Source organism: Oncorhynchus clarkii, chromosome 27, assembly GCF_045791955.1.
Source record: "Oncorhynchus clarkii lewisi isolate Uvic-CL-2024 chromosome 27, UVic_Ocla_1.0, whole genome shotgun sequence".
NCBI classification, from domain to species: Eukaryota; Metazoa; Chordata; class Actinopteri; order Salmoniformes; family Salmonidae; genus Oncorhynchus; species Oncorhynchus clarkii.
This window is the reverse complement of record NC_092173.1, coordinates 42,175,234-42,192,547: the sequence shown is the minus strand read 5'-3', so window position 1 is coordinate 42,192,547 and position 17,314 is coordinate 42,175,234. Positions and strand designations below refer to the sequence as shown.

General features: G+C 42.8%; 1 protein-coding gene across 1 annotated transcript in view; it reads left to right on the top strand.

The window, feature by feature from the left end:
• Positions 1-17,314, top strand: part of LOC139386206 (small G protein signaling modulator 2) — a 225,032-nt gene that overhangs the window by 40,997 nt on the left and 166,721 nt on the right. Inside the window, exon 2 of the mRNA XM_071131685.1 lies at positions 1,165-1,240. Within this exon, the coding sequence (XP_070987786.1) occupies positions 1,165-1,240 (76 nt within the window). The remainder of the gene's footprint in view (positions 1-1,164; positions 1,241-17,314) is intronic.

The following is a 17,314-nucleotide window of genomic DNA, read 5'->3' as shown; positions in this document are numbered from 1 at the left end:
GCTGTACAGAGTAAACCTCCAATTGTTCTCCGTTACCCACTAAAACCTCCCCCCATCCCAAGTTGGTTTGTCGTCCCAGTGACCGGCAGACCATCCCTGCCCACCGGGAACCCAAGTCCCCCCGGAGACCGGGACCCATCCATTGAAAAGAGCACACTATGTTACCTACAGGACAGAAGCAGATCAACAGCCAAATACATTTCCAACACCGCCACCTCTATTATACTGTATATAGTTATTTAAAAATAAAGATTCGGAAAGAATTCAGACCCCTTTGACTTTTTCCACATTTTGTTACGTTACAGTCTTAATCTAAAACGGATTCAATAAATGTTTTGTTTACATTGATCATCCTTGAGATTTTTTTCTACAACTTGATTGGAATCCACCTGTGGTAAATTCAATTGATTGGTCATGATTTGGAAATTAACACACCTGTATTTATAAGGTCCTATGGTTGACAGTGCATGTCAGAGCTAAAACCAAGACATGAGGTCGAAGGAATTGTCTGTTGAGCTCCGAGACGGGATTGTGTCGAGGCACAGATACATTTTTGACCTTTATAAGGTCTGTGCCACATACCCCCTCTATTCGAGGTGATAAGGATTGGTTTGATTATAATGATGGATGATGACAATGGTAATGATGATGGTAATGACGATGATGATGACGATGGTAATGGTAATGATGGTAATGGTAATGATGATGACGATGGTAATGATGATGGTAATGGAAATGACGACGGTAATGATGATGACGATGGTAGTGATGATGGTAATGCTGACGCAATGATAATGATGATGGTAATGCTGATGACGATGATAATGATGATGGTAATGCTGATGACGACGATAATGATGATGGTAATGCTAACGACGGTGGTAATGTAAATGATTATGGTGATGGTGATGACGATGGTAATGATGATGGTGATGATGATGGTGATGGTAATGATGATGGTAATGGTAATGATGATGGTAATGGTAATGATGATGGTGATGGTAATGATGATGGTGATGACGATGGTAATGATGATGGTGATGGCAATGATGATGACGATGGTAATGACGATGATGGTAATGGTGATGACGGTGGTAATGATGATGACGATGGTAATGATGATAAATCTTAATGACGACAATGATTCTGTGTCTCTCTGTACAGGTGAAACAGATCATGGAGGAGGCGGTGACTAAGAAGTTTGTCCACGAAGACAGCAGCCACATCATCGGCCTGTGCAGTAAGTACACACACACATACGCACTCCCTCTCGGAGAGCTCCTCAGCTGATAATGTAGTGACTCTGGGGGAAGGACACTATTTGACGTCACCTGTGTCGCTGACTGTGCTGGCACAGCAATGGAAAGTTAATAACCACACTGGAGTCAATGGAAACTCATTTTTAGAGGTTCCCTGGTTGCACAACATGTACTTTGTCCAAGAAAGACAGATGTGTGTGTGTGTGTGTGTGTGTGTGTGTGGCCCCGTAATGCAGTCAGTATCTTCTGGAAGGACTTCCAGTGGAGTGGAGTGGATGGGTTTACGTAGTTTCCGGCCGGATGGCTGCGAGCCGGTGAGCTGGCGAGTTGGTGACTCACACCTTGAGGACCGAATTTGCTCACGCCACACCGGGGTGGGGGGGGGGTAGCCGCTGCATATCTTCCCCTGTGTGTGTGTGTGTGTGTAGTGCAGTGTTATATCTTCCCTTCAGGGCCAGGACAGAGCCGTAGAGTTTGACCAGGGCTCATACACACTATGTCGGGTGCTATTTTGAGAAGGAGAAAGATAGATATTCATGGGTCTGGGAATATGACAACCAGGGAACAGTGCAGTCTGGTGATTGAACTATCAGGCTGTAATTATAGCCATTTAAAGGTGCAATCTGGAGTTGCTACATCCATTTTTGGACTTATATATAAATGATATGTACAAGTTGATTCGTGAAGAATATAACTTATAAATGCCTCGTGAGCTTAGTTCAACTGTCACACTCCATCAGAACCCTTAATATAAGCTAGTTTTACTTCAATGTTTGCAAACAATGTAATTGTAAACAAATACTGTATGGTCTCCAAACATGGTTACAAATATAATTTGGATTAGGTTTGGGGCGGGATTCAGATTTGTCATACCTTCATACCGACCTTGTGCCATCTCGGGATGTTTGGTAGTACCGGCACTGAACACAAGGAGAGGTATTTTCAAACCCCGCTGTGTCTCTGTAATCCGAAAGGTTAGCAATGCTAACAAGTATATGTAAAATCCCATAGAGAATGCTAGCTAAATACTAACGAGCGCATTGCGAACATTTTATACAGTTTCTGACATAAACTATTTGCAGGACAGACATACTAGCTAATAAAGTTATACAAGTAACTCTAAAAATGCATCTCACAGTTTGCTGCACGCACATAACAAATATTAGACAGCAAGGCTCTTGATCCAGGAGGGGATTCTCTGCTGTTACCAAACGCTTGATTTTGCAAGAAGCTAACAAGCTAGATAGCTAACTACTGTTAGTGCAACTGCAGCGCATTTAGCACATTGTAGACCGTTAACTTAATAGTTATAAGATATCTAGCTGTAATTAGATCGTGCTGCGCAACAGTGACTCACAAGAAATGAAGAATGCAATATGCGTTATCTCCTAACATATTTTACAAGTTGACTGCAGGTATTTACTTAAAAAGTAGCAAAAAAAAAAAAGATATATATATATATATATATATATATATATATATATATACACACAAATAAAATAGTTGAAACAGTATTGACAGTATTGAAAAACCATCCCGTGGCTATTTCCAAATATCCCAGTATACGGTATACCGCCCAAGCCTAATTTTGATATCATGGATGGTCCGTCCTTGCATCCACAGGGCCATGAATTTGAGAGTGGTTTAATTTCCCTCAGCCCGGCGCAGTGCGCGCTAACCAAAGGTTGCCAGGTGCACGGTGTTTCCTCCGAGACATTGGTGCGGCTGGCTTCCGGGTTGGATGCGCGCTGTGTTAAGAAGCAGTGCGGCTTGGTTGGGTTGTGTATCGGGAGGACGCATGACTTTCAACCTTCGTCTCTCCCGAGCCCGTACGGGAGTTGTAGCGATGAGACAAGATAGTAGCTACTAAACAATTGGATACCACGAAATTGGGGAGAAAAAAGGGGTTAAAAAAAATAAAATAATTCCCCCAGCCCCGTCCCTCAGCTGTTTACCGAAACAGTGGCGGGGTTGTCCGCTTTGTTATTGTCGTTTGAACTGCAGATTGTCCTTTTAACAATAGAGACGGTTCAGTACAGATGATGCTGTCGTGGCAGCTGGAGCTCGTGAGGAGCGAGGACATCCTTTGTACATCGTTAATGTGATAAATACTATTCATTTGTCCGACAGCGCTTTTAAGATGATCTGTAGTCCACAGTAGCATGTGAGTCATCTCGTCATCTGTATAGGAGCTGGCCAAATGGAGCCGCGTTCCCTTAGGGATAGGGTGCAATTTGGGACACAGCCTATGAGAGCTGGCCAAACACAGCCCTGTTCCTTACATGTCAATAATAATACATTTCTTACCAATATGTTATCAGTCCCTTCAAGTGCTCCCACGACTTATCTGAACATTCAACTTGGGGTTATTTATACATATGTGTTATGTATAAGTTTGCCTCCTTTATCGCATGTTATGTAGGCTACAGTCCTACGTTATGTTACGCCCCTACGTTTTCCCGAAACCTCTTTAGAAAAGTTTCACTTTGTTATGTATAAGTTTGCGTTACGTAGCTAGAGACTGAGTTTCTGGTGAAAGAAGGAGCCAGTTGTCCACATTTCCATCTAGTTAACAAGCTGTGGGCCGTTTGGAGGGTCAGCCAACGCAGGCGGGGGTGTCTTAGCTTCTAACTCCTAGCCTACGGACCAACGGATCGATGAGAAAATTACCATCCTCCTCCTGAATCACTTGGTCTCTGTCTAAAATGGCACCCTATTCCCTATTGTAGACTCTGGTCAAAAGTAGTGTACTATATAGGGGAACAGGGTGCATTTGGGACTTACACTAGCATATTATGTCAAAAGTGAGCTGCTTGGCCGCGGATGGTGTGGGGGCGAGGGGAGGAGACAAGGGGAGGAGACGAGGGGAAGTTATGCTGCAATTATCATTTCAAAATTTTACAGTGCCGGGAATATAAAATGGTAAATAATGGTCGGAAGTGCAAAGGGAATTTAAGGCTTTACTTTTTTTAATTTTGTTGTCTCATTTGAATGAGTAATGGCATAATTAGGCCAACCTCGTGGGATAGTGTACTGTGTGTGTGTGTGTGTGTGTACTGTGTGTGTGTGTGTGTGTGTGTGTACTGTGTGTGTGTGTGTGTGTACTGTGTGTGTGTGTACTGTGTGTGTGTGTGTGTGTGTGTGTGTACTGTGTGTGTGTGTGTGTGTGTACTGTGTGTGTGTACTGTGTGTTTACTGTGTGTGTGTGTGTGTGTGTACTGTGTGTGTGTGTGTGTGTGTGTGTAGTGTGTGTGTGTGTGTGTGTACTGTGTGTGTGTGTGTGTGTGTGTGTACTGTGTGTGTGTGTGTGTACTGTGTGTGTGTGTGTGTGTACTGTGTGTGTGTACTGTGTGTGTGTGTGTACTGTGTGTGTGTGTGTGTGTGTGTGTGTGTGTGTGTGTGTGTGTGTGTGTGTGTGTGTGGTTAATATATACGGAGTGTAACAAAACATTATGACATGAATCCAGACAGACTGACCAGGTGAATCCAGGTGAAAGATATGATCCCTTATTGATGTCACCTGTTAAATCCACTTCAATCAGTGTAGATGAAGTGGAGGAGACGGGTTAAAGAAGGAGTTTTAAGCCTTGAGACATGGATTGTGTATTCAGTGCCATTCAGAGGGTGAATGGACAAGACAAAAGATTTAAGTGTCTTTGAACTGGGTTTGGTAGTAGGTGCCAGGCGCACCGGTTTGTGTCAAGAACGGCTTTTCACACTCAACTAGAGGTCGGCCGATTATGATTTTTCAACGCCGATACAGATTATTGGGGCCAGCATCCCTGTGGAACTCTTTCAACACCTTGTAGAGTCAACATGGGCCAGCATCCCTGTGGAACTCTTTCGACACCTTGTAGAGTCCACATGGGCCAGCATCCCTGCGGAACTCTTTCGACACCTTGTAGAGTCCACATGGGCCAGCATCCTTGCGGAACTCTTTCGACACCTTGTAGAGTCAACATGGGCCAGCATCCCTGTGGAACTTTTTCGACACCTTGTACAGTCAACATGGGCCAGCATCCCTGTGGAACTCTTTCGACACCTTGTAGAGTCCACATGGGCCAGCATCCCTGCGGAACTCTTTCGACACCTTGTAGAGTCAACATGGACCAGCATCCCTGCGGAACTCTTTCGACACCTTGTAGAGTCAACATGGGCCAGCATCCCTGCGGAACTCTTACGACACCTTGTATATTCAACATGGGCCAGCATCCCTGCGGAACTCTTTCGATACCTTGTAGTCCACATGGGCCAGCATCCCTGCGGAACTCTTTCGATACCTTGTAGAGTCCACATGGGCCAGCATCCCTGCGGAACTCTTTCGATACCTTGTAGAGTCCACATGGGCCAGCATCCCTGTGAAACTCTTTCAATACCTTGTAGAGTCAACATGGGCCAGCATCCCTGCGGAACTCTTTCAACACCTTGTAGAGTCAACATGGGCCAGCATCCCTGCGGAACTCTTTAGACACCTTGTAGAGTCCACATGGGCCAGCATCCCTGTGAAACTCTTTCGACACCTTGTAGAGTCAACATGGGCCAGCATCCCTGCGGAACTCTTTCAACACCTTGTAGAGTCAACATGGGCCAGCATCCCTGCGGAACTCTTTAGACACCTTGTAGAGTCAACATGGGCCAGCATCCCTGCGGAACTCTTTCAACACCTTGTAGAGTCAACATGGGCCAGCATCCCTGCGGAACTCTTTCGATACCTTGTAGAGTCCACGCCCCGACAAATGGAGGCTGTTCTGAGGACAAAAGGGGGTTTGCAACTCCATATTAGAAAGGCGTTCCTAATGTTTTGGACACTCAGTCTAGGTATGTGTATCACAGTAGTGGGCAGGGTTGGGTAGGTTCCTTTCTAAATGTGACCCGTTACAGTTACTAGTTACCTGTCCAAAATTATAATCAGTAACGTAACTTTTGGATTACCCAAACTCAGTAACGTAATCTGATTACATTCCGTTACGTTTAGATTACTTTCCCTTTAAGAGGCATTAGAATCAGAGGCATTGAGGCGGTAGGGTAGCCTAGTGGTTAGAGCATTGGACTAGTAACCGAAAGGTTGCAAGTTCAAATCCCTGAGCTGACAAGGTACACAATCTGTCGTTCTGCCCCTGAACAGGCAGTTAACCCACTGTTCCTAGGCCGTCATTGAAAATAAGAATTTGTTCTTAACTGACTTGCCTAGTTAAGTATAAAGCAGTATAAATCACTGTAGAGAGAGGACTCTCTTTCTCACGTCACAATTTTGTGACCAACCCGTGGTTTTGTGTCCAACCCGTGGTTTGTGACCAACCCGTGGTTTGTGTCCAACCCGTGGTTTGTGTCCAACCCGTGGTTTGTGACCAACCCGTGGTTTGTGTCCAACCCGTAGTTTTGTGACCAACCCGTGGTTTTGTGTCCAACCCGTGGTTTGTGACCAACCCGTGGTTTGTGTCCAACCCGTGGTTTGTGACCAACCCGTGGTTTGTGTCCAACCCGTGGTTTGTGACCAACCCGTGGTTTGTGTCCAACCCGTGGTTTGTGACCAACCCGTGGTTTGTGTCCAACCCGTGGTTTGTGACCAACCCGTGGTTTGTGACCAACCCGTGGTTTGTGTCCAACCCGTGGTTTGTGACCAACCCGTGGTTTGTGACCAACCCGTGGTTTGTGTCCAACCCGTGGTTTGTGACCAACCCGTGGTTTGTGTCCAACCCGTGGTTTGTGTCCAACCCGTGGGCTAGAAAATAAATGGTACTGCCCTTGAAGGGTCTTTCTGTTATACAAACATAAAATAACACTGGCAAGTCAATACAAGAAGTAGAAATACATAACATACACAAACACCATCGTTACTCGTAAAGTACAAGGCTAGATATACGTCTACTAGATCTGTAGGTGTTCAGAAGTGGCACCTTCCAGGCTTTCCTACTTTAACAGAACACCTGTATCTATTCTATTCTATTTCCTCCTGAACAGAACACCTGTATCTATTCTATTTCCTCCTGAACATAACACCTGTATCTATTCTATTTCCTCCTGAACATAACACCTGTATCTATTCTATTTCCTCCTGAACATAACACCTGTATCTATTCTATTATGTTCTATTTCCTCCTGAACATAACACCTGTATCTATTCTATTTCCTCCTGAACATAACACCTGTATCTATTCTATTTCCTCCTGAACAGAACACCTGTATCTATTCTATTTCCTCCTGAACATAACACCTGTATCTATTCTATTTCCTCCTGAACAGAACACCTGTATCTATTCTATTATATTATATTTCCTCCTGAACAGAACACCTGTATCTATTCTATTTCCTCCTGAACATAACACCTGTATCTATTCTATTTCCTCCTGAACATAACACCTGTATCTATTCTATTTCCTCCTGAACAGAACACCTGTATCTATTCTATTTCCTCCTGAACATAACACCTGTATCTATTCTATTTCCTCCTGAACAGAACACCTGTATCTATTCTATTTCCTCCTGAACATAACACCTGTATCTATTCTATTTCCTCCTGAACAGAACACCTGTATCTATTCTATTATATTATATTTCCTCCTGAACAGAACACCTGTATCTATTCTATTTCCTCCTGAACATAACACCTGTATCTATTCTATTTCCTCCTGAACAGAACACCTGTATCTATTCTATTTCCTCCTGAACATAACACCTGTATCTATTCTATTTCCTCCTGAACATAACACCTGTATCTATTCTATTTCCTCCTGAACAGAACACCTGTATCTATTCTATTTCCTCCTGAACATAACACCTGTATCTATTATATTTCCCCCTGAACAGAACACCTGTATCTATTCTATTTCCTCCTGAACAGAACACCTGTATCTATTATATTCTGTTTCCTCCTGAACAGAACACCTGTATCTATTCTATTCTATTTCCTCCTGAACAGAACACCTGTATCTATTCTATTTCCTCCTGAACAGAACACCTGTATCTATTCTATTATGTTCTATTTCCTCCTGAACATAACACCTGTATCTATTCTATTATATTCTATTTCCTCCTGAACAGAACACCTGTATCTATTCTATTTCCTCCTGAACAGAACACCTGTATCTATTCTATTTCCTCCTGAACATAACACCTGTATCTATTCTATTTCCTCCTGAACAGAACACCTGTATCTATTCTATTATATTCTATTTCCTCCTGAACATAACACCTGTATCTATTCTATTTCCTCCTGAACATAACACCTGTATCTATTCTATTTCCTCCTGAACAGAACACCTGTATCTATTCTATTTCCTCCTGAACAGAACACCTGTATCTATTCTATTTCCTCCTGAACAGAACACCTGTATCTATTCTATTTCCTCCTGAACATAACACCTGTATCTATTCTATTTCCTCCTGAACAGAACACCTGTATCTATTCTATTTCCTCCTAAACAGAACACCTGTATCTATTCTATTTCCTCCTGAACAGAACACCTGTATCTATTATATTATATTCTATTTCCTCCTGAACAGAACACCTGTATCTATTCTATTTCCTCCTGAACAGAACACCTGTATCTATTCTATTATATTTCCTCCTGAACATAACACCTGTATCTATTCTATTTCCTCCTGAACAGAACACCTGTATCTATTCTATTTCCTCCTGAACATAACACCTGTATCTATTCTATTATATTCTATTTCCTCCTGAACATAACACCTGTATCTATTCTATTATGTTCTATTTCCTCCTGAACATAACACCTGTATCTATTCTATTATATTTCCTCCTGAACATAACACCTGTATCTATTCTATTTCCTCCTGAACAGAACACCTGTATCTATTCTATTTCCTCCTGAACATAACACCTGTATCTATTCTATTATATTCTATTTCCTCCTGAACATAACACCTGTATCTATTCTAGTCTATTCTATTAAATTTCTTCCTGAACAGAACACCTGTATCTATTCTATGTCTTCCTGAACAGAATACCTGTATCTAATATATTCTGTTCTAATTCCTCCTGAACAGAACACCTGTATCTATTATATTCTGTTTCCTCCTGAACAGAACACCTGTATCTATTCTATTTCCTCCTGAACAGAACACCTGTATCTATTATATTCTGCCTGCCTGCATGTGTCTGTGCCTCCTTGTGTGTATGTGTGTCTGTTTGTATCAGATTGCTTCAGTGAATGGAGATGAGGTGCAGCAGCTGCTGTGAATGATTGCAGTCTGACTGACAGACCCTTACATAATACACACTAATTGTTGCACAACTTCTAAGGACTCTCTACAATCCATCTGCAAAAGGACTCTCTACAATGCCTCTGCAGAAGGACTCTCTACAATGCCTCTGCAGAAGGACTCTCTACAATGCCTCTGCAGAAGGACTCTCTACAATGCCTCTGCAAATAGGGTGCCATTTTTGGGGTACGGATAACCAGAAAAGAGTAATCCCATTGTGATAGATGGAGGAAGTGGTTGTATTTTATTGTACGCTGTCATGACGTTGCCCTCTTTGGGTACAGCAAGCCCATCCCCCTCTCCCTGCCTCCCCTTGCCTCCTTGGTCAGAGAGAGGTCGTAAATTCCTGAGAAGACCCTGCCTCATGGCCACACAGTATAAGAGAGAGTGAGTTTTCATAGAGAGAACAAAGGAATTTCTTCCACCTCACAGAACTTGAGGTCCGAACAACATTTATGTTCCGGAGAAGGTATAACAGATGGGTGAAGAATCCAGCTACGAACTGGTCCGTTTGTTACAACTTGGGGAAGCTCATGGGAGACGGTGTGGCCACATTACCATATATATATTATATATATAATAGCCTCAGATATGAGGTTTACATCTAATTGTTGTATACGATGAATTAGTGAGTATGATACTGTTTACATAATTTTACAATGTGATTTTGGACTGTTTAATGAAGGAAAATCCAATTCCCTTTTGAGTTGAACTAAATCAGAGGACCGTCCCTGAGCCCAGTTCGGGTCAGGCATCCTGGGACAGCCCTTTTCTGCAATTCCGAATAAAACCCAACTTTGAGAAATTATCAGCAGACCATGTTTCTCTCAGTCACGGGAGTACAAAGGTTGTAGACTTTTGCTGAATCTTTACCACGTGGTTAAACTCTTAGACTATTGATACCGACAGAATAAGAACAAGTCTTTGATATTAATTACTAGTCTGCAGCTAGGAATTCGGTATCATTGAACTCGAAGAACGACAACCGCCGAAACATCCAATCTACAACAACATGAATGAATGTCACTCTGAACTATCCACTATAACCACGACAGAGAGAGGGAGAGAGACGGACAATTCTACAAAAGAAGCAAACTTTTCACCAGCGATTAAGACGACACACTGAGCGTAAATATATATATTGATTGCAATTGTTCCCGAATGAGTGAGCGTTCATGTGTAAAGGATTAGCATTTCAATTGTTATAATTATCAACTCTGTAGTGACTTCTCAGCTGACCCCCACTCTCCGTTTTGTCCAGCCGCGATGCCGGTTTAGCCCACTAGGGCACATTCCCTTATCATTTCTTGTAACCATATTTACTTTGTTTGTTAGTTTATGCATTTCTGTGTATTACTTAATTAGTAATAAATAAATGATTTAAGACAATTGATGTATGGATGACTCATAGTGAAGACTGGGTTCGTGCAGATAACCAACAATTTGCGACGTTTGGAATGAGACTAACGTGAGGTAAAGTAAATAATTAATTAATCAGAAGACTATTTGATCAGATATGAAAATATCTGAAAAGTTATTTTAGGAAACGATAACTTTGTAATCTGAATATTTTCCTTGGTGCCCCGACTTCCTAGGTAATTACAGTTACATGATTAATCAGTCTAACCGCGTAATACTAATTACAGAGAATCTTTGATAAAAACTAAGTCTTCAATTGAATGATGGTAAAGACACGACAACGCGTTTGGTGGATTAAATGCAAGATGGTGCTGGAGGATAGTTGAATAAAATAGATTAGTCACAGTATTGAACAATGAGTGAAATTAATGGATGGCAAAAGACGAGCGGCTGTACTTCCTGGTTATGACATCATAGTGCTGATGTCATTGATTGGGTAGTTGGTTATATAGTGATTAGATGTGTGTTTGTGTGTCTGTTTACTGGTGAATATAACTAATTGAGAGTGACGAGTCACCGGAGACCATAGAGAAGCTTCAGCTATTCATATTTCACGCACTCTCTCACACACACACACAAACACAAACACACACACACACACACAGGCTAATTGAGAATGATGCCAGCTGGAAGCCACTGGAGACCAGGGAGAAGCTTCAGGTATTCCACTGATTATAGCTGGTCTCCATGACAACTCGGCTATCCTCCACACAGACATGTGTAGTCTGCACCCTGTGGAACAGAATAACATGCAGACACACACACATATACATGCACACACACACACACTTATATAACACTTCAGTCTCGTCTCTGTCGGTGGTCCTGGTTGAGTTTTATTCCAGAAGACGTGTTGTGGTGCCCTGGTCGGAGCTAACGCTAGCTACGTGTTGTGGTGCCCTCTGGTCGGAGCTAACCTTAGCTACGTGTTGTGGTGCCCTCTGGTCGGAGCTAACGCTAGCTACGTGTTGTGGTGCCCTCTGGTCGGAGCTAACCTTATCTACGTGTTGTGGTGCCCTCTGGTCGGAGCTAACGCTAGCTACGTGTTGTGGTGCCCTCTGTTCGGAGCTAACGCTAGCTACGTGTTGTGGTGCCCTCTGGTCGGAGCTAACGCTAGCTACGTGTTGTGGTGCCCTCTGGTCGGAGCTAACGCTAGCTACGTGTTGTGGTGGCCTCTGGTCGGAGCTAACGCTAGCTACGTGTTGTGGTGCCCTCTGGTCGGAGCTAACGCTAGCTACGTGTTGTGGTGCCCTCTGGTCGGAGCTAACGCTAGCTACGTGTTGTGGTGCCCTCTGGTCGGAGCTAACGCTAGCTATGTGAGGTGGTGGAGGTTTTATGGTGTGTCTGTATGTATGTGTTGTCGTGCCTGCCATGCAATTTATTGTGTGTGTGTGTGTATCTATGTGCGTGTGTGTCTGTGAGTGTGTGTTTGAGTGTGCATGCAGAGACAGCAGAGGATTCTCTGACAGAATGTTATACTCCACGCCCCTATAGCTAGCAGCGTGACACATCCTCCTAGTTCAAACATTACAAATACATCACTGATGTTGATGGAAGACCAATACCGTTAGCGTCAATGCTAGATGACAGGTGGCAACCGCCATTGTGTCTGTAGCTCGGCAGGAGCCTCTTAGCTGTTAGCATAATTAGCTAACAGCTAAGACTAGCATTAGCGTCAGTGTTAGTCTAGACAGATTAGTAACCCAGTGGGAGACTGTTAGCATGATTAACTAACAGCTAAGACTAGCATTAGCGTCAGTGCTAGTCTAGACAGATTGGGAACCCAGTGGGAGGCTGTTAGCATGATTAGCTAACAGCTAAGACTAGCATTAGCGTCAGTGTTAGTCTAGACAGATTGGGAACCCAGTGGGAGGCTGTTAGCATGATTAGCTAACAGCTAAGACTAGCATTAGCGTCAGTGTTAGTCTAGACAGATTAGGAACCCAGTGGGAGGCTGTTAGCATGATTAGCTAACAGCTAAGACTAGAATTAGCGTCAGTGCTAGTCTAGACAGATTAGGGACCCAGTGGGAGGCTGTTAGCATGATTAGCTAACAGCTAAGACTAGCATTAGCGTCAGTGTTAGTCTAGACAGATTAGGAACCCAGTGGGAGGCTGTTAGCATGATTAGCTAACAGCTAAGACTAGAATTAGCGTCAGTGCTAGTCTAGACAGATAAGGGACCCAGTGGGAGGCTGTTAGCATGATTAGCCTCTGTGTACCATTTAGCTTCAACACCAGTTTAGATAAATAGGAACTCAGTGGCAGGTGACTGTTTACGGGGTCTTTCTGTGCACTTGGTGTGGCTGAAGAAACGGCATCCTGCACTCAATCCACAGTGATAGATATCATATGGGTGGTCCAAAGTCCCAGGGTTCATCCCAAATGGTACCCTAAAACGTGTGCATTGTGTAGGGAATAGGGTGTGATTTCTTGGATGCAGTGTGTGTGCGTGTCAGTGGTGTAGCTGAGGCACTCGATGGTCTGTACACAAACACACACATGCATCCCGCAATGGCATGACGTTATAGTAAATGGATGGTTTGTTTAACGTCATTATAGTTTTATAGCAGTGCTCATCACGTCATTATAGTTTTATAGCAGTGCTCATCACGTCATTATAGTCTGAGAGCAGTGCTCATCACGTCATTATAGTTTTATAGCAGTGCTCATCACGTCATTATAGTTTTATAGCAGTGCTCATCACGGCATTATAGTTTTATAGCAGTGCTCATCACATCATTATAGTTTTATAGCAGTGCTCATCACGTCATTATAGTTTTATAGCAGTGCTCATCACGTCATCATCACGGCATTATAGTTTTATAGCAGTGCTCATCACGTCATTATAGTTTTATAGCAGTGCTCATCACGTCATTATAGTTTTATAGCAGTGCTCATCACGTCATTATAGTTTTATAGCAGTGCTCATCACGTCATTATAGTTTTATAGCAGTGCTCATCACGTCATTATAGTTTTATAGCAGTGCTCATCACGTCATTATAGTTTTATAGCAGTGCTCATCACGTCATTATAGTTTTATAGCAGTGCTCATCACGTCATTATAGTTTTATAGCAGTGCTCATCACGTCATTATAGTCTGAGAGCAGTGCTCATCACGTCATTATAGTTTTATAGCAGTGCTCATCACGTCATTATAGTTTTATAGCAGTGCTCATCACGTCATTATAGTTTTATAGCAGTGCTCATCACGTCATTATAGTTTTATAGCAGTGCTCATCACGTCATTATAGTTTTATAGCAGTGCTCATCACGTCATTATAGTCTGAGAGCAGTGCTCATCACGTCATTATAGTTTTATAGCAGTGCTCATCACGTCATTATAGTTTTATAGCAGTGCTCATCACGTCATTATAGTTTTATAGCAGTGCTCATCACGTCATTATAGTTTTATAGCAGTGCTCATCACGTCATTATAGTCTGAGAGCAGTGCTCATCACGTCATTATAGTTTTATAGCAGTGCTCATCACGTCATTATAGTTTTATAGCAGTGCTCATCACGTCATTTTAGTCTGAGAGCAGTGCTCATCACGTCATTATAGTTTTATAGCAGTGCTCATCACGTCATTATAATCTGAGAGCAGTGCTCATCACGTCATTATAGTCAGAGCAGTGCTCATCACGTCATTATAGTTTTATAGCAGTGCTCATCACGTCATTATAATCTGAGAGCAGTGCTCATCACGACATTATAGTCAGAGCAGTGCTCATCACGTCATTATAGTTTTATAGCAGTGCTCATCACGTCATTATAGTTTTATAGCAGTGCTCATCACGTCATTATAATCTGAGAGCAGTGCTCATCACGTAATTATAGTCTGAGAGCAGTGCTCATCACGTCATTATAGTTTTATAGCAGTGCTCATCACGTCATTATAATCTGAGAGCAGCGCTCATCACGTCATTATAGTCAGAGCAGTGCTCATCACGTCATTATAGTTTTATAGCAGTGCTCATCACGTCATTATAGTTTTATAGCAGTGCTCATCACGTCATTATAGTCTGAGAGCAGTGCTCATCACGGCATTATAGTTTTAAAGCAGTGCTCATCACGTCATTATAGTTTTATAGCAGTGCTAATCACATCATTATAGTTTTATAGCAGTGCTCATCACGTCATTATAGTTTTATAGCAGTGCTCATCACGTCATAGTTTTATAGCAGTGCTCATCACGTCATTATAGTCTGAGAGCAGTGCTCATCACGGCATTATAGTTTTATAGCAGTGCTCATCACGTCATTATAGTTTTATAGCAGTGCTCATCACGTCATTATAATCTGAGAGCAGTGCTCATCACGTCATTATAGTCTGAGAGCAGTGCTCATCATCATCATTATAGTCTGAGAGCAGTGCTCATCATCATCATTATAGTCTGAGAGCAGTGCTCATCACGTCATCATAGTCTGAGAGCAGTGCTCATCATCATCATTATAGTCTGAGAGCAGTGCTCATCATCATCATTATAGTCTGAGAGCAGTGCTCATCACCATCATTGACACCCAGAGTTTGGGTTGATTAAGCAGTGGGGAGGCTGGTTCTCCGTTTGTTCATGTCTATGTGTATGTGTGTGTGTGTGTCTGATTGTGTGGCTTGTTTGTGTGGGAGTGAGAGCGGTGGGAATCAGCGGTTGAAAGAAGGAGCGGAAGGGAGAGAGAAAGAGAGTGTGGGAGAGGAGAGAGGGATTATAACAGGAAACCTGATGTTAAAGGAGAGGAGGGATAGAGGGATTATAACAGGAAACCTGATGTTAAAGGAGAGGAGGGATTATAACAGGAAACCTGATGTTAAAGGAGAGGAGGGATTATAACAGGAAACCTGATGTTAAAGGAGAGGGGGGATTATAACAGGAAACCTGATGTTAAAGGAGAGGAGGGATAGAGGGATTATAACAGGAAACCTGATGTTAAAGGAGAGGGGGGATTATAACAGGAAACCTGATGTTAAAGGAGAGGAGGGATAGAGGGATTATAACAGGAAACCTGATGTTAAAGGAGAGGGAGGATTATAACAGGAAACCTGATGTTAAAGGAGAGGAGGGATAGAGGGATTATAACAGGAAACCTGATGTTAAATGAGAGGAGGGATTATAACAGGAAACCTGATGTTAAAGGAGAGGGGGGATTATAACAGGAAACCTGATGTTAACGGATAGGAGGGATTATAACAGGAAACCTGATGTTAAAGGAGAGGAGGATAGAGGGATTATAACAGGAAACCTGATGTTAAAGGAGAGGAGGGATTATAACAGGAAACCTGATGTTAAAGGAGAGGAGGGATTATAACAGGAAACCTGATGTTAAAGGAGAGGAGGGATTATAACAGGACACCTGATGTTAAAGGAGAGGAGGGATTATAACAGGAAACCTGATGTTAAAGGAGAGGAGGGATTATAACAGGAAACCTGATGTTAAAGGAGAGGAGGGATTATAACAGGAAACCTGATGTTAAAGGAGAGAGGGATTATAACAGGAAACCTGATGTTAAAGGAGAGGGGGGATTATAACAGGAAACCTGATGTTAAAGGAGAGGAGGGATAGAGGGATTATAACAGGAAACCTGATGTTAAAGGAGAGGGAGGATTATAACAGGAAATCTGATGTTAAAGGAGAGGAGGGATAGAGGGATTATAACAGGAAACCTGATGTTAAAGGAGAGGAGGGATTATAACAGGAAACCTGATGTTAAAGGAGAGGGGGGATTATAACAGGAAACCTGATGTTAACGGAGAGGAGGGATTATAACAGGAAACCTTATGTTAAAGGAGAGGAGGATAGAGGGATTATAACAGGAAACCTGATGTTAAAGGAGAGGAGGGATTATAACAGGAAACCTGATGTTAAAGGAGAGGAGGGATTATAACAGGAAACCTGATGTTAAAGGAGAGGGAGGGAAATAGGACCCCTAAAGGACCCTTCTCCCCAGCTATGTCTTTATAAACCTCCTCCAGACTTCCAGGCCCCCAGGCCCTACATTCCCCAGTTTCACCCAGGGAAGGTTCACTCTAGTCAGGCTGGAGTCAGGGCCAGGGAGTGAGATGCTGTGAATATTAGATTCATTCTCATTCTATTGGTGTGGAGATCCTGATAGCCAACACGTTTTGTTCGTGTGTTACCAGAGCTTCAACATGTCTTCCGAGAGTGTTGTAGATCTGAGACAGACCTACTCTGTGTTATACTGTGTCCATGTGGCTGCGCTGATTTTTGCATTGAACATTTCTGAAAACCAAACAAAGGAAAAAAGGTGTTTTTGATTCACACAAAATGTGTTGCTTATCGTGCATAATTTAAATGGTACGAGAGAGAGAGAGAGAGAAAGAGTAGAGGGAGGGATAGTCAACCATGGCCCCCTCAGATCAGACCTATACCCTTCCAGCCCACTCCATGCCCC